We start from the raw sequence: 18,779 nt of genomic DNA on the forward strand, positions 1-18,779 counted from the left end.
TNGCTGATCTATATTTTTCAATTGGTTAAATAAAGGTGAAATAAAAATGTTAAAAATTAAATTGGAGAAATGTTTTTTTGGCGATTCTAGCTTTCTTCTTTCATAGGCCTCACATAGCTTAGAGTCAATGTCGCTGTTCCTTACATTTTTTGTGAATACATCTTTACCCACTGGTTGATTGAATCAATGTTGCTTCCAAGTTATAAACAATTCAAATCTATGCGATAACATTGAATCAACGTGGGAAACTGATTGGACATGCAAAAAGTAATCAACATAAGGGGGATTTTGTCTTTGTTTCACTCAACTTTTAATCTAAATCCAATGACATGGTGACATGTTTTGTTGATTTCATGTTGAATTCACGTTAGTTGACAAATCAACCCAATGTAAATCAGTGCCCAGTTGACTAAATTAATTGGAAAGATCATTTAGGTATATCTCCAGTCCCGAAAACAAAACCATTTAACAATTTAATTCAACCACATAAAATAATACGTATACGTAATAACGTGTTAAAACTGCAATATGTGTTTGATTGAATGAAGCATTTAAGTCAAAGACAAGCTGTGAAGTCAAGAGGCAGGCTGAGGCTTCTCTGCTCTCCTACCCTATACCTTCCTCTCCACTCCACCCCTCTCCTCTCCTCCGCTCTCCTCTCCTTCGTCCCCCCCCCCCCCCCCTCCCACCTCTCCTCTCCTGTCCTCTCCTGTCATCTCCAGCTGCTAATCCAATAAGGACCAGGGCAGCACAGCTGGGTATGGGCCCAGAAACAAGGCCCTAATACAGTCCCCCCCTCACTTAATGGCAGGTCTGGTATTGTCATCGTCATTACCTCGGAGGAGAGGAACCCCGGAGCCCAAGTTGTCCCAGAACAACCGTGAAAGGACTAAAATAAATATTGGCGCCACATGTCAAAGCGTCATGGGCTTTGCCCGGTTGAGTTTTATCAGGTTGACGGACTAAATCTACTTGTTACGTTACAGTGCGCGTGTGTGTTTGTGTGTACGTGCATGTGCGTGTGTCGGGTCCATTATAACTGCAGTATAAACAAGTAAGTTGTCTTGTCACAACACAATTATTCTGTGGTGGAATAATAACGGGGTTCTAAGTATCAGAGGATGAAAACGAAACTAGAAGCAGGGAGGAATAATAGAAACATAATAGACACATATGAATCAATAACCACAATTGGAGACTTCATTTGGTCCCGTTGTGTTGGTGGAAGCTAGAGGAAGAGCGCGGCTCACGCATCCTATTCCTGGAACAATGGAGGAGAGGCCCAGAAGCCGAGGTGGTTCTCTCCGTGGACCCCGGTATGAATCATTCCTCAGCTCATGGGCAGAGCGGCTAATGACACACACACACACACACACACACACACATGCACATACAGACAAACTGACATACACACAGAAACACATCTACAAAGCCACACATAGAGTAAACACACACACACACACACACACACACACACACACACACACACACACACACACACACACACACACACAGACATACGCATGCATGCACACATGCACCACTCATGCACGCGCACGCACACACACACACACACACACACACACACACACACACACACACACACACACACACACACACACACACACACACACACACACACACACACACACACACACACACACACACACACACACACACACACGCGCGCGCAGCATGAGTAAGTCTGATCGTTCCTGTGAACCCAATGGCAGCCCGGCCCTGAGAAGAGACACACTAATAGTCTGGGTAATGATTGGTTGGAAAAAGCTCGTATTAAGGCGGAGGGACTGCGTTTGTGTGTGTGTATGTCAACCAAACTTAACCTTGGCTCAGATCTGGTCTAGAAGGGGCATCAATAACAATCCCAATAACAACCCCACTAGAAATTATGCCCTCAGAGAAAGAGATTGATAAAACGTTGATGAAATGTAAACATGTCAATTAGTAATTTATTACCATTCCACAGGTTGGTGTGATTGGGTGTTTATTAAATGCCGCCTGGCATAAAGGCTTGCCAGGCTATGGGAGGAGTGCCACAGACACATGCCAACCCTGCTGTGCCACCCCCTCAGTGACATCTAGCCACACTGAGCCACACATCTGTTTCCCTCTGTGCCCAGAGCGAGCCCAGCAATAATGGGGAGGGACGCTACTCCTAAACACACTCACAAGCACACACACACATGCACACTTGCTATCGAAATGACACTCACATGCAAAAAGCCTCCCTTCCCAAAACTCCATACTTTTCCCCCTCATATTACCATTTATTACAGTAATAACCAAACCAGGACGGACACCTGGCTTAAAAAAGTCCAAATGTGAAATGAGTTAAGGCTGAGGTAGGTAGGGCTGGAACCAAAAAAGATACATAAAAGTACAGTTAAAGATCTAATCCAAAGGTGTGAGAATTGTGAAACGATTCTTGGCCAAGTGTCTTTCTTCTCCGGCTGCTCAGCTGCAGAGCAACACAATGGGGCTCCTCTCTTCAGTGATATCTAATGGGTAAATATTTATGACTCCTGTAACCAGGTCCAACTTATGGAAACTAAATCTTTAAACACTTTTGGCAGAAGCTTCTCACCACTCGGCTCCATTACCATATAAATGATTTTGTTCTTACCAAGCTAATAATAGGGGCCTGTAGATGGAAGGGTATTTATAGTGCCCTCGGAGCCGGGGTCTCAGACCAGCTTTTATTCCATGAGTATTTCCTGTGTTTATCGCCCGCTCTCTGTCCTCATTTTGAAATTATTTATATATTAGATGTAGCGGTCTACAGAGGTCACCAGCAGTAAGTCGTATTTGAATGTCTCACTGAGATATGGGGAAGTGCAGAAATGCACACGGACACACGCGTACACACATTTTATGATTCTGATGATCACAGATTGAGTCAAATCACCTGGAAAATCTGTCTGAAAACACCATTTTAAATCATTGAATTAGCATGAAAACACAGTACATACAGTACAAGTCAATGTAGACATTTATCTCCCTACAGTAGAATGTGTGGTTCAGCGTGTTGAAAAGGCCAAAATGCAGGGGGGCCAACATCCCACAAAGCCTCTCTGTCTACTGTATCAGTAGCTGCCTTTGCTTAGCAGAGCTCCAATTTGCCAGCACTTGTGGAAACAGTGCAGGGCTTACACAGGGCTTTTCTCTCATCACCAACACTAAGTTTTCTGCTCAACAATAGCCGTACAACTATCTACTAATTAGAAACAAGAGGGGGTGGGGTCTAGTGTACAGGGAAAGCTGTTGGTGCCTGCCTGCTAGCACACCATTTTCCAGCCCTGCTAGGCAAGCGCCTTTAGTCTAAACTCGAGTAGCTCGATGAGGTAGCGTAAAAAAAACGCACCCCCTAATTATTCAGTAACTTCAGCAAATCAGTGAATTAACCCCCCCCCCCCCCCCCCCAGCCTCTCCGTGACCCCCTCCGCCTGCTACCGCGTGTCCCCGTACCACTACAGAAGGGGCGGCGGATACAGGAATATTGGGGCAGGAATTAGCCCCCAAATTTAGCGCGGGTCGTTCTCCACCGTTTTAAAACACCTGAGGCTCTGTTCCAATTAAGTCCATGAGTAATATGGCCAGTCATTACCTTGGACATAATGATATTTCATTCTGAAGTGAACGAGGGGCGACATCTACAAGTGGATATAGGTAATTGAATTCGAATGGAGAGCTTGGAGTGGTATGCTGCTCCACACACTGCACAATGATCATTCGGCGGCTTAAATGGGCTAAAAAAAAACATGTACAACCACACCCAACTCTCCAGTCCATGTACTCAGTGAAGTACTGTACAATAAAACATTTTTATTTAATGCTAATTCAGATATAGAAAATGCCAATAGGGATTGGCCGCGTGGTAAATGTCAACATGTGTTTTCGAGAGCTCTTGCCCCTAATACAGAATTGGATTGTGTTGAATATCACATTTCTACTTCCCTCCCCTAAAAATGCAGAGGACTGTAATGGGGGCCCTAGTACATGAATATGCAGTCATGCCTTTGGCTACGGAGTAAACAGACAAAAGAGTGAGATAAGAGAGGGGGCAGAGAAAGAGAATGAAAGAAAAACAGGTGATCCACACAGACTCATCAGAGCCTTTTCATGTTGCTCTCCGCATATTAACCTTCTCTACTGAACAAATAAACCTCGGAGCAAACGAAACCACGCTGGAAACATTTGCCGTTCCTCTCAGGGACTAAAAATGTTTGTAATGATCAGGTTTTTACAGGAAGACTCGTTGCTGGCCATCTAGGGTTGTTTCGGTAAGCAGCTGTTAGCGATTGGTTGACGAAACACTACAAAGTATGTCAACCAAACTTCACTTTGGCTCCAAACTGGCCAGGAAAACTGTGTGCTGCAGTATCCTCACTGAAAGCAGAGCTTTTCAGAAACAGAGTTCGATAACACGTCAATGAAATTTAAATACTTCAATTAGGCCTGCATTACTACTAAATGGGTTGATCGGGTGAGAACATCAGCATCATAATTCATGAATGAATGAAATGCATTATCATTAATGGTAATAGGGTCGGACTGTATTTTTCAAGTATTTTCCATTTACCTCTGCCGCTGTGATGATGCATGCATTGTGGGCCTGTGATGATATTTGGTTTGTGTTTCAATATTCTCATACAGTCCCTGCCTACTTGGATCTCAAAAATGATACAGGGAAAAAGGGCACATCAAATCCAAAATTCGAATCAAAACCAAGAGCAGGGGATCCCGCTGCTTTGAGTGAAAAGAGCCCGAAGGCGGCCAGTCAAAGTTCTCCTAACCCATACCCGAAATGTGTCACAGTGTGTAAACAGGGCTGGCTACTGAATTTTGATCAGGATGAGAGATAGGCGGCTAAAAGCTACACCGCAGCCTTCCCTCTCAGCTTCGTACACATTGCATTAGTGTCGGGCAGACACATAAAAGGGAAAGATTAAAGGCGGGCGAAGATAAAATATGAGGGTGGGTTTGACGAGGAGGGAGATCACAGGGGTGTGTGTGTGTGTGTGTGGTAAACTGTCAATTTTGGATAACAACATTGGGTCGAAACATTGAACGTTTGGACAAAATGCGGGATGCGTTATGCAAGGCCACACAAATAGGGTAGGTATAACGATCCTATTGTCTATTGATCAGACCATATATCAAGATATAATACATGTATATGACCGAGTTTGATATGTGTAATATGCATGACTTGTTGCATATTGTAGTTCGCTAACCAACATATTTAATTTAATTCACATCATCAGTAGTTTAGCAACCACTAAAAATGATGTATGTGAAACATTGTAAAAAAATATAGACAAGCAATGTACTGTATATACAATACAGATGTACTGTATATGTGTTTGACTAGTGTTTGTCTATATGCACGTTAAATCTTCTGAATGATGCACATGAACAATTAAAACAGACATACAATACACAGTGTGTGTGTAAAATTCGACATGGTGTCTGTGTGTAGTCTCCCCACGTACCTTGAGCTCGCGGAAGAAGATGCTGCTCCGGGCCCACTCCACGATGGAGAACAGCGTCTGGTCGGCCATCTTGCACATTAGGCCGAACGTGTTGAGTTTCTCGTGCTTCCCCCGGCTGGCCTGCTCCTGCTGCAAGTAGGTCAGGATCTTGGTCTGGACCTGGGGCTCGTCAGGTTCGCACTTCAGCAGCTCCACGATGAGGTGCGGGAAGCTGGGCGGCGACCCCGTCTGGTACGCGTCCATATACGGGTTGTAGCCCATGATGGACTCGGGCGAGCTGGTGTACGGGTCCGGGTACTCGGACTTGATGGTGCGGGTGCTCTGGAAGTGGCCGTAGGCCGCCTGGTAGCCCTGGAGGGAACCGGCGTGGGGGGGCATGGCCATGCTGATGGGCGACGTGACGAAGGGGCTGCGGTCGTAGTCTGTGTGGGGCAGGGCGGCGTGGTGCGGGTGACCGTGGTGGCTAAGCGGCAGGCCCTTGGAAGCTGCCTGGTGGATGTTCTGGATGGCCGAGGAGATGGTGAGGTCGGTGGGCACCGCCTGCATCACCTGGGTCATGGCCTCGATCTTCAGGCCGTTGGCACGGATCAGTGCCTTTTTCTGCTGCTTGAGCGCCCGGTCGCGCTTGTACATGGGGCCAAACTTGTTGCGGCCGCCACGCATGCGGTCCGCCCTGACAGCTGACGGAGACAGACAGACAGACAGGAGAGGAAGGACAGGAGAAGAGGACGTTAGTGACATGATGATAACATCTACATGTGTTTCCATTTATTTTAGCAGGTAAGGTGACTAGGAACACATTCTCCTGGCGGGTGTTGAAGGGGGAAGGAGAGAAAAAGATACTAGCAATATTGATAAACGGATCAAATAAAAAGTCATTGGAGTCGATTTCAGCCAGTGTTCTGAAACGTCCAATCCGCGGGCCACAAATAGGCAGCTCGTGAGCCAGGAGTTTGAGACCTCTGAGATAATGTCATGTGTTCATAACAAGAACTCACACCAAACTATTAGCGTTGATGAATCATAGAGATATCTACAATGGCCATTTAACACAGAGCTCCCGTTTCATCTTATAGTTCATGCATAAAAGGGGGGGGGGAAACGATCAACGACTACTAAACTTTGCGTTAACCTTTGCACTGGAGAACTCGGATGTCTCCGAGCAGGGAAATACAGCCTTGTCATAACGTGTTACCTTTCACAAGCATGGCACGCTTTGTCACTCAGCTTGACAGGTTGTAAACGCTAGTTACTGAAACAATAACTTTTATGAACCTATGTAATCCTGATACATACCAGACAACAGGGCTATTAGTAATTTCTCCAAGCATATGTCGTCAGTCCAAATGAGAAGAGTGACAACATCAACATTATTTATGCCTACACTTATTCAAAACACTGAAAAGTGGTAACAATGAAAATGATTTAACCTCATTCAAAACACTGAAAAGAGTTTGCACTGAAAATGATTTACCCTCATTGAAAACACTGGAAAGTGTTAGCACTGAAAATGACACTCATTCAAAACACTGAAAAGTGTTAACACTAAGAACTACCCTAATTCAAAACACTGAAAAGTGTTAACACTGAAAATCAAACCAGAGTACAAACATGACAAAAATTGTACATTTCCTAATGATCCCAAAACATCATATGAAAACCCCAGCAGAATCCCGAATGATCCCAAGATTCCGAGGATCACAGCTTCATTCAGGCTAATGAATGAGACTGTCTCCATGGTGCACGGCGGACCATGTATGATCTGCACCATGCATGCCAAGGGGGGAGACTGTCTCTCTGCCTCTCTCTCCCGGGTGCCCCCCTGTTAATTATTTATGCTTAATTATTTATCTCTTATGCCCAAGCTGTGGTGGAGTGGAGCAGGCAGCAGACTGGCTACGCTGGGCTCGGTGGGAGAGTGAACCAGGCGGGACCCAACCATTCACCCCCCATCCGCCCACCCCCGTTCCATCCCTACAATACTGGGTCAGGGCCGGACACACCGTTGGGCACTCAGGCCACTAATATCTAATATCTTTAGTAGGGAGTAGGTATTGAAATACAGAAAGTGATTAGAAGGGGGCTGGACCAACAGCTGCCTTGGGAGTAGTTTTAATGGTCTCTGTCACAGCAGTGTCTGTCACAGTGGCGGTGATCTGAGAAAGGGGCCAAGAGGGGCTTAGAGGGGAGAGCACAGGGGCCGCAGACACGCGGTACAGAGGGTATCGCACACTGATGCAGCACTGATAAGAGAGAGAGGTAAGGTCAAGCACATAGGGTCCGCAGACACTGGCACCTAGAAGAAGAGCCCGCCACTGGCTAAGTGACACACACCCCAAAAAAGATATACTGTATATAGTGCACTACTTATGACCTGAGCCCTATGGGCCCTGGTCAAAAGTAGTGCACTATAAAAGGAAAACATTTGGAACGTGGATCCCCTGTATCCATTATACATTATTGTAGCGACTTTAACTATTAATGACTCAGAGCAACAGGGTAATTAATAAGCTGAAAATTAATAGTCGGCCCTTTTGGGAAAACACAATTAGGTCTGAACCTGGGACTCGCATCATGAATACTGGAGCATTTTTGATAGCAGTTTTTTTTCTCTCTTTCACCCTCCTTGTGTCTAATTAAACAAGGTTATTTACATGCATGTTGTACAGATTAATCCGGGATGGGGTTGGGGAGAGGATGGGGCTTTAGCTGGGGGATTGGGGGTTAGGGCTAGCTGAGGTTGGGATTGGGGTTTGATTCTGGGGAGCATACTGTACTGTATAAGGCAGGAGCTGAGGTACAAGGCTGGGGCTGTGGTATACGTTTAGAGTATAGGACTGTAGTATAAGACTGGGGCTTAGGTACGAACACACAGACACACACTCTACACTCTATCCCGGGCCCGGCCCGCCGCGGCACACAGGGTTCTGCTTATGGTCTGATTTATGAGTGTTTAATATACAGGAATATTAAGTGAGCGTAGGTGAGGATCCCTGTCGGGCAGCAGCATATTAATGGCTCCCCTGGCCAGGTTCTGACACCCTGTTTGTCATGTCTGCCCGGTTCCCACTCTGGATGCGCGCTACCCCACGCACACACATGAATACCTATGATACCTATGCATAAGTAATGGGACAGGAGTCTGGCTTCCGTTCCTTCGGCAGGTAGAAAGGGAAACAAGACAGGGCAGGGAGAAAGGGAGGAGAAAAAAAAGGAGGACGGAGGGAAAAGACAAACACATAGGAGACAATTCCGTTTATCTGTGTGGAAATATTAGGATTCGGGCAGGGGTTCAATCAAACCTGCACCGCGGAAAAAAAAAGTTAGGTTTTTCCTTAACAGCGATATTGCATGTTACAGTGAGAATCTAAATGGGGTAATACGTTTTGTTTAAATGACTGAATAGTACTTACTATGAAGTATATGCTTAAATAAATACATGTTTTTTAGGCCTAGAAGCATGAGATTTTTCAGCAGTGTGCTAGTAGTGCATGCATTGTGCGGGTGATTGCATCCTACTCTTGATACCTGGGACAGGCATCTTGCTAGGCTCTTGGATGACAGTAGCTATTGACTGACAATTTAGCGTTGGGCAATAAAACAGGAATAAACAATTCCCACCATACTTAACAAAGTAAATTATCCAAATGAGATGAATTACGGATATTAGTAAGTATGGTACATTTTAACACTAATATGTTTTAAAACGTGTTTTAACACTCAGACATGTTAACAGTCATCAATGTTAAAATACCAGTGCCAATGCACCCTTTCAAGGGAAAAGAAGAGTGTAATCTGTACATTTCTCATTCACACTCAACAGGAAAGACACAATAACAGGAAAAGTGAATCTGGAATCAGATCATGAGCCCCGACCGCACATTAGGCCAAAGGTAAACTATTTATCATGGGCATAAATACACAACAAAAAAGACATCTCGCGCGACATAATGACTCCTTTTCCTCCAGGATAGATCGGCGTCGCCATGCTTTTATCAGTCCAGATAATAGGGACTGAATCTCTCTATGGCAGACATGTCAGACTCAGGATACTGTCTGTGTCACTCAGATATGACTGCCTGTATTTTCACCACTATTTACAGCCCCAGCCCAACACTGTACTGGATATTGACTAGGTCTATTGACTTATCGGTAGACAGGAACAACTTCCGACAAGCAAAACAAGCCCCAAAATGATCCTACCTTTAAAAATGGGATTTAACTGCAATTCGACAATTTATTCTTTAAAAAAAAACAGCCCAAAATGAAGGACTGAATGGGTCTAGCGGTAAACACCTTTTTTTGGTCCGTCTGAATATATTTATAATATATTTATGTGTTTACTGGAAAGCGGTGTCTGGAAGATCAGGATTCTAGCTCTGTGCTCTTTACAGGTTGTGGCAACTCTCCACACGGCTTCCTTGCCCGTCCACCCGCCTGCCTGGCTCTGCCCCTGGGCTGAAGTAGACAGAGCGCTGCAGGGCCCCTCCGCCCAGCTGCTAGCGTATGAAAACAAATCACGTCGTAGTAAGCTGTAAAATGACAGGCGTGGAAATTCTGCCCCGCGGCCATTCACAATTAATAGTAATTAAAACCACACTCCTGCGGGCTAAGAGGAAAAGACTCCAAAAGAAGAACTGTTCTTTTAAAAACGCTTAAAAGTACACATGAATATGGGATGGTTTCATGAAGATTGTGGTTCAACAAGGAAAGTTTTAGGCTAAAGACTGAGGGCCCAGTAGATATGAGTGTCAGGGGTAAGACAAGCCAATGTTGCATTTTCACTTCTCGCCCCTCTGTGTACCTGCAGAACATGTTTGGATTATTTCTACAGAGTAGGTTGAATTTGGCCCTCATCATTGATACAGGGTCAGATATTTGTTCATCCCCCTAATCCTAACCTGGTAAAAGTTAGGATTGGGGCAGGAGTATCTCATCCTCGATCTGTGGTTTAGGGCAACTTCTACATCAATCTATGTCTATACAACAACAGTAGAACCCTTTGAAAACCTTAGGTGATACCAATTCAAAAGTGTTTGTTTTCCCTTTCGCCCCAAAACTTCCACATAACAGTTTTGTTTGAATATGGCCGTAGCGTTCCAATTAACTCTAGGGAGATCAAAGATAGTGGACAGGATAATTTCCACATCTTTACTGATTATTTGGGTGCCCATGCTAAATTCCCACTCCAATAAGCGTGGCCTGTGCACCAGACTCTGAGCTCAAATTGTATTTGTTTTCTTTCAAATACTTTAGCTGGGTGTGACTGAACTCGCCTGGCGCAATGGAACCAATGGAGTAGTCCCAAAAGTGCAAAACCCGAACATCTGGCACTCTGCACGATTCGATCAAAGTCCTCAAAGTTCTTGAAAGGAAAACAAATACTACTTGAACACAAGTCTGTCGTGCACCAGCGTAAATCAAACCCTGACCCTAACTATACCATGACCTTGTCTTACTGTTTCGTAATCTCATTAACAAGAGCTGTCCTTACCTTCCAGCTTCATGCCGACGGTGAGGCACTTCTGGAAGCGGCAGTAAGGGCAGCGTTTCCTTTGTGTCTTGTCGATGGCGCAGCTCTGGTTCTCTATACATGTGTACCGCTTGTTGTTCTGAACCGTGCGCTTGAAGAAGCCCTGTGGAAAGGCAACAACTAAGATGTCAACACTTATGAGCCCAACGTTTGTAATTGCTCTATTCACACACACACCTATTCACACACACACACACACACACACACACACACACACACACACACACACACACACACACACACACACACACACACACACACACACACATACTAGAGCGTGCCGCACACACACACACACACACACACACACACACACACATACACACACACACACACACACACACACACACACACACACACACACACTCAGGCATATAATGGGAAGCAATCACAGGCACAGGCATATACACAGTGACGTGAACACTAGGAATCACAGAATCACAGAATGCAGGCACAGAAAAAACATCCAAACAGCCAAAACTATATTCACACAAAACAAATGTACTTGCGTGTGCATGATAAACGGACTATGCATACACATAATCGCAGCCATAAATACAAATAAATGATCCCAGACAGACACACAAACACACACAATACTGAAACATTTATTGATACCAGCTCCTGTTCAAGACAATGATATGAGAATTGGGCTTCACAGTTCAATGTCTGGTACTGAATTAAACTGAACTGAATAGTGAGCATGCGGATATCAAATGTTTACACTGAAGAAAGCTTAAAACCCTAACAAAGCAGCAAACCCAAAATCTGATATAGCCTACTTGGTCAAATCAAATCAAATGTTATTTGTCACATACACATGGTTAGCAGATGTTAATGCGAGTGTAGCGAAATGCTTGTGCTTCTAGTTCCGACAATGCAGTGTAACACATACTAATTCTTATTCTTATAATTCTTATTTTTGCGATTAACATACTACCATCACCCTACTACTTTTCAGTGCTAATGCTGAATTTTTACTCACACGAAAGTAATAATTTTCCTCATACATAAATATGTACTTTGGGTAAGTGATGAGACGGATGCATGAATACGATTCCTATGTTACTTATACTTGAATTAGTGTTTGATGAAAAGTATAGAATATACTTCTGTTCTCATTGTGAGTTTAAACAGAGTGTTAATACAATGTTATGAGTAACATCATCAAATAGGTGTTCAGTATTTTCATGAAGCAACCTGTTGCAAACCCAGCCATATATACATTGGTATTCACACTTACACGGCCCTATGAAGACTTCAGAATTGACTTGTAATATCTCCTCTATCTATCTCTCAATTTAATTATTTAAAAATATGAGTGTTAGAGTAAAAAATCCAATAAATTATATCCATAATTTACAGTTCCGGGATTACACCGTTCTACCTGCACCATTGAATTAATTTTCAGCAAAAGCAGCAGGAAAAATCTAATGGGGAAAAGGTATTAACGTATTCCCGATCCATACCAGCAGGAGAATCCCCTAAACCTGCCCATTTAAAAGTAAAACGATCAATATTTCACCAAATTCCAAACATAGATTGAATGTAAAATCGCGATGCAGGCTCGTGACATGAAAATAAAACCGCACTAGACTAGAAACTAGACACAGTGGACAGACAGTCTACTGACTTCGGCCAGACAAACATGCATCAACGTAATTACCCCCCCCCCCCCCCCCCCCAAAAAAAAAAAATCCATTGAGTATACCGCGCGTTCTATAAACAACGTAAACCACAAACAGAGCGTGGACACCAACAACTGAATTTGCGTAAAGCCGCAAGATTTCAACGTCCAGGTTGTCCCAACTTCTCATTTGTGTTTTGTGTACAGTATGTGGCCTATGATGAATTTGTGTGTCCTGTATCTGTGTCTTTATCCAAATCTAGACTTTTCCCACAGCTTCTGTGTCTAACAGCGGTTATTGGAAGAGCCTAATGCATACCAGTTCAAATGTACAGTATTACACTCATTTTCAAGTCAGTGATTGTGTGTGAGCGTGCATGCATCCTGCTTGCCTGCGTGTGTGTATGTGTCCGCTTGCATGTGCCTATGTGTGTGTGTATGTGCGCATGTGTGTCTGTACAGGTTTAAAGTAGACTAACACTGTATTACTTTGTGTGCGTTTAGACACGAGTCCTGATACCACCCTTCTCAGACCCACGGCAGTGTGGTAGACTGTCGAGAAACGATAAAAACGCTCCAAACCCAATCTTTTCCCAGTCCAAAACACACAGCTTCCGTTGAAATAACTACACAGTACCAAAAAAAATGACACCCCAAATCTGTTCCTAAAACACAGACAGACCCCATTTAGAACTGTGCTGGTAGAACAGTTGCCACAGTTTATCGCAAATACGAGAGGATTTCGCTGAAGACACTCATTCGAGATCTCATTTTAAGCAATGTTGCTATTGAAGGTATCCTCAAAGCAAACATGTAACATCTCATGGTCAGAAAACGGATGAAATCTATAACACCTGTTTTAAATTATGCCAGCATAGGTAGAAATATGTACCGCATACACAGAACGGCTAGCTATACACACATTGACATTTAGAGATTAACATTTTTTTTAAATACGACTAAAATAGGCTACTTGAAACTTCATTAGACAAACAAATGTAGGAGTTAGCTGCTTATAGGCTATGTTCAAGAGAATCACAGATAGACAATCTGATGAAAAGGGTAGAAAAGGGGTAGAAAGAAAACGAGAACAAACCTTGCAGCTTTCGCAGGTGAGCAGCCCATAGTGGTATCCAGAAACCTTATCGCCACAAACCGGACACATCTCATCCAAGTCTTCGTCATACGAGTAGTCCATCATTTTATAGTGGGGGGCTGCAATAGATAAAATACACACATGAGCACACAAAGAAGAAGACTGTTTAATTTGAAAGACCATCTCTGCCTAATGCAGTCATCTTTAACGTATACATTTGAATAACTTCACAATGAGCTTAGGTTATGGAATATTTTTTGACATCCATAAAATGTTCAATATAATTTTTATTTGTATTTTAAAGCTTTAGCAAAAAGGACATTTCACAAAACTATCCTTTTTGAAGGAATAATGTTATTTGACGGAGCTGAAAGAAAATATACCTCTGTATCCCTCTTTGCAGCACTCACTCTTGCTCGCCAGTCGCAGACAGGGAAAACATATGAAACTGAGCTTCATAAATATTCATGATTTTAAGTTGTGAATTCATCCGGGAAATGGTAAAATAGAGTAAGGGATTCGAGGAGAAAATGTTACCGCCCACAGACAAATGAAGACATACAGTGTAACCTTTCGCTCTAACAGGCGAAATAAAAAATACAAAACTGATCCTGAAATTGAACTTACAAATGCTCTCATTGAATCGCTATTGTTCCTATCTGCTGTAGCCTGTATTAGTAGGCCTACATTTGTATTCACTTTCCATAAGCCACTGCTTTATTCTACATTTTACGGGCATGAATGCCGAAGGCAATAGTTGCATTGATGAGAGGATATATGACAGTGCTAAGCAAACTGCTGAACTGACATTTACAATGGTTACAAAATGAGTTGTTGTTCTTATAAAAAGTGGCAAACATCAAGCAGAAAAATCCCAATGAATTCCAGAGCAGACTGGAAAACTGGCAAATGATTTCCCGACATTAGACTCTATATAAAATAATGTAGGCTAACTTTCAATTGCAATTGCATCTTCCTGCGGATTTCTTTCTCCATTGACCCTTTGATCTCGCAGCGTTTATAAGCGCTGAATATTAAGTTGAAAGGCAACAAGTCCTCTTGTGTTTTGAAAGTTGTGCAGTGCGCGTTTTAAAAACGTTTAATAGAGAGTTAACTGATAATGGAGACTATTACTTACTATATTACAAACATGTCTGCCTGCGCGAAAATTCCCTTTGATAGGAAAGTGTCAGGCCTCGTATTTTGATGACAGGAGAGCAGAACCCAAGTTGTACGTGAACTCTGTGCCGTTTGGATTTTTGCCAAGTTCAGACAGCTTTTCTGTGACCTAAGGATATCACCTAAGCTATCGAATCTTACTTATGGTCTCTTAAGCACGTGCAGCCTCAAAACTATATCCAGTTAAAATGTAGATTTAAAAAAAATATATGTTTAAATGAATTGGAGAGAGGCATTTGCTTGTGCACTCACACAGAGAAACTACCCGTGCAAAATGAAACAGAATGTCACATAGAAATTCTAGCCCTTTATTCATTGAGGTTTGTGTTCCATTATCAGGTGTTAAAAAAAAAAATCAAAGCCACATGAGACTTGATTTTAAATAAAATGTAAATGTTCAATTGGCAAAATGAAAGGGATTTACAGATATTAATTCGATAGGCCTGCAGAGAAGTCTTTTTTCGATGAGAATTTGAGTTATCTTATTTCCATAGCTTATTCAACTTTGGGAAATGCAAGCAAGCACTAGTCTAGAATTATGAGAAGTAACACAAAAACTAAATTGCCACAACGGGTTATAGGTGATAGTATGTAAACTAAACAAAAATGTATCCAAGTAAAATGTATCTAACCCAACTGGGTATTTTTCAATCATTGCATAGGCCTACTTTTGTCCGAATTTTTGTTTTGTTTCAGGACTATTCCTACTCTGACACAAAGACAAGACTATATGATTTGCACGCTCGCATTTGCATTCTGGAGTAAAGATTCTTACATGTATCACCCTTTTTTATGTCAACGTTTGACTTTTGACAGAAACGTGACGTTAACTCAAATATTTTATCCAGAATAAAACAGTTATTTTAATATCACTGACATAATTTTGCATGGTACTGACATCGAGGTTTAAAAGATAATAGCCCAGAGTTAGTGACATTTTGGGAATTCCACATTTTTCAGGATTCAACAACTGCTGGCGAATCAGATCACGCATATTACGCAAATTGTAGATATCGGGTGAGCTTTCGGGTGCTTTAATCATTAGCCTAGTAAAATACCATCAGATGACTTTGGCTATATGACAGATAAACTGTGGCGTTTAATTTCGTAATATGTCGGAATAAAAAACAATGAATTAAACCGAATGATATCTGACAGTCAATATTGGGATTTCAATGAATTCATAGAGTGCACAATGAAATCCTTTGGCATGCACTATTTGGAGAAAGTCGGTGATGGCAACGCTGATACTTCGGATCGAATTTGGGTAGGGTGAATTCGCAAGGGCAACGTCTTGACGGTCCCTGCATACACCCTGATATTGTTGCACAATGCATGGTCAGCAAATACGTGAACTATGAGAGAGGCAAGCGCGAGAGGCAAGACGAGTTTGTTGTCTTATTCTGTCTAACACTGCCAGGTCTTTCGCCTGGTATTGTGCACAAATGACACGACTCGCGATTGTGATAAGGCACAAGGGACATGCGGTCTACAATATTGCGTATATCGATCTCAATCTCTTACCTTGCATATTCCTTTGCATGTGCCCCTGTTCTCCATGCGATCGAACGAGTCCCAAAGATTCCGTGTCGGCTTTGGGCAGCATGACAGCTCCGCTGGGCTGAGCGGGAGACTCAGCTCCGTCCGGTGGGCCACCTGGACGGGAGAGGGTCGCCACAGGTTCTCTCACACACACACCAGAGAAAAGTGACTTCCCAAATCCCGCGCGCCCCTTGTGTGGCTCAACTGCAGCTGGCTCGGGTTAAACTGACATTGTATGTCTAGGCTACATACCCAGTGGGTAGCCTGCAACGGCGAGCCCAATGTAAATTAATTCTGAATAGTGCTCTTGCGTAAATTGCAATACGGAGCAATGCCGCTGAACCTAGAATATGAGCCTGGTTTCGCCGCGAAGTTGAGGAGCGGAGCGCACTGATTTCGAGTTCTCTCTCTCTCTAGCTCTGTCTGTGATGAAAATAACAAATCTACCCGGGCAACGATACATCTATACGCTGGCTTTTCCACGTCTTTTGACAAGGGTCTTGAAAGTGTAGTTAGCGAACTGTAAGGAACTTTCGGGCTGGATGGCAAAGCCTGTCACGCCGGCCCCTCCTTCGCGTAAGGTTGGACTCGGTCTATCTGTGATGTAGTGGGATGTGAAGTTCAGTCCTATCCTTGCTGCGTTGTTTACTCCGCACTGACACCGCCGCCTCGCGCCAATCAGGGGCTCATGGACTCTGACATCACACCGTTAGCTCCAATCGCGTGCGGAGATAGGCAACATCACTTCTGACCGGTTTTCCACACACTGTCTAAATCACAGCTGTTTTATACAGTTTATGACGGACTTAATAAAAGCAGTGGGATAACAAGGAAATGAACGAAGGTGAATGTTTAAATAAAACGAGCTTAGACACAGAGGAGCGGAAGACAAATAGCCTACACAAAGAGGTACAGTGTGATAATAGTAATGAGTGATAACTTATTCGTTCTAATCAGGGTTTTTATAAGGAACAGGTAGCCGATAAATTACTGGGAAACTATGCGCGCAAACGTGCCATTTTACTGAGACCAAATGCCGTGTTCGTTTTACGCTTAGATGTATGAATTCTAAAATATTGTCTATATCCATCCGATGCAATTGTGACAAAACTGTACATTTGACCAAAATGTTCCTTGTTCTAGGCTAATATCCAAAAACATATTGCCATGTCTTTGGCAAAATATTAGCATTTTAAAAAGTAGCAAAGTTATTATATGCTATATTGCTAAAGGCGAAATGTATTTGCGTTTTTTAAATAGGCTACCAAACGTTCTCAATTACTTGTATAAATGATCTAATTTCTCTCCTTAATATTTACAGAAATCAATACAGGACGGGAAATATCAATTCATGTAGGCCTACACTCTAAACCCCAATGTGCTGTCATTACTCAAAACTTTTGAGGAAACCTGTTGCGTTTAATATATCTGAGTACCAGAGGAGGCTGGTGGGAGGAGCTATAGGAGGACGGGCTCATTGTAATGGCTGAAATGGAATTAATGGAAGGGTATCAAACATATGGAAACCACACGTTTGATTCCGTTCCATTTTTACCACTCCAGCCATTACAATAAGTCCATCCTCCTATAGCTCCTCCCACCAGCCTCCATTGCTGAGTACAGTTACTTATAGTGGTTTTGTAGTCATTACTTACATTACTCAAACCAATAGAGTCACTGTGACCATGTAGGGCATATGTGTCAAATTCGTTCCATGGAGGGCCGAGTGTCTGCAGGTGTTCGCTGCTCCCTTGATAAATGAAGGTCACTGATTAGTAAGGAACTCCCCTCACCTGGTTGTCTAGGTCAGGGGTTCCCAAACTTTTTCACTCAGGCCCCCCTTCCAGTATTGTGATACGGTGATATTTGAGTGACTCAAACATTATTACAGAATCTTTGGGCTTAAGAACCTAGTGAAAAACGTTAGCTGACATGGGCTAGTTGATCTGGCTATTTATGACAAGTTATACCGAACATAAATATCGACGCAACATGTAAAGTGTTGGTCCCATGTTTCATGAGCTGAAATAAAAGATCCCAGAAATGAAACATACGCACAAAAAGCTTATTTCTCTCAAATTTTGTGCACACATTTGTTAATATCCCTGGTAGTGAGCATTTCTCCTTTGCTAAAATAATCCATCCACCTGACAGGTGTGGCATATCAAGAAGCTGATTAAACACCATGATCATTACACAGGTGCACCTTGTGCTGGGGACAATAAAGGCCACTCTAAAATGTGCAGTTTTGTTACAGAACACAATGCCACAGATGTCTCAAATTTTGAG

General features: G+C 43.0%; 1 protein-coding gene across 3 annotated transcripts in view; it reads right to left on the reverse strand.

The window, feature by feature from the left end:
• The window catches only part of nr5a2 (nuclear receptor subfamily 5, group A, member 2), a 106,912-nt gene that overhangs the window by 78,951 nt on the left and 9,182 nt on the right, over positions 1–18,779 (reverse strand). The window contains exons 1-4 of one of the 3 annotated variants that reach the window (XM_055862264.1): positions 16,473–17,493; positions 13,770–13,888; positions 11,008–11,149; positions 5,514–6,193 (exon numbers count right to left, since the gene is read on the reverse strand). In XM_055862264.1, coding sequence (XP_055718239.1) covers positions 5,514–6,193; positions 11,008–11,149; positions 13,770–13,888; positions 16,473–16,554 — 1,023 coding nt within the window. In that variant the 5' untranslated portion in view covers positions 16,555–17,493. Of the gene's footprint in view, positions 1–5,513; positions 6,194–11,007; positions 11,150–13,769; positions 13,889–14,152; positions 15,133–16,472; positions 17,494–18,779 lie in introns of those variants that run through there. The other 2 variants (XM_055862265.1, XM_055862266.1) reach the window with 2 other exon arrangements.

Source organism: Salvelinus fontinalis, chromosome 14 (genome assembly GCF_029448725.1).
Source record: "Salvelinus fontinalis isolate EN_2023a chromosome 14, ASM2944872v1, whole genome shotgun sequence".
Classification (NCBI taxonomy): Eukaryota; Metazoa; Chordata; class Actinopteri; order Salmoniformes; family Salmonidae; genus Salvelinus; species Salvelinus fontinalis.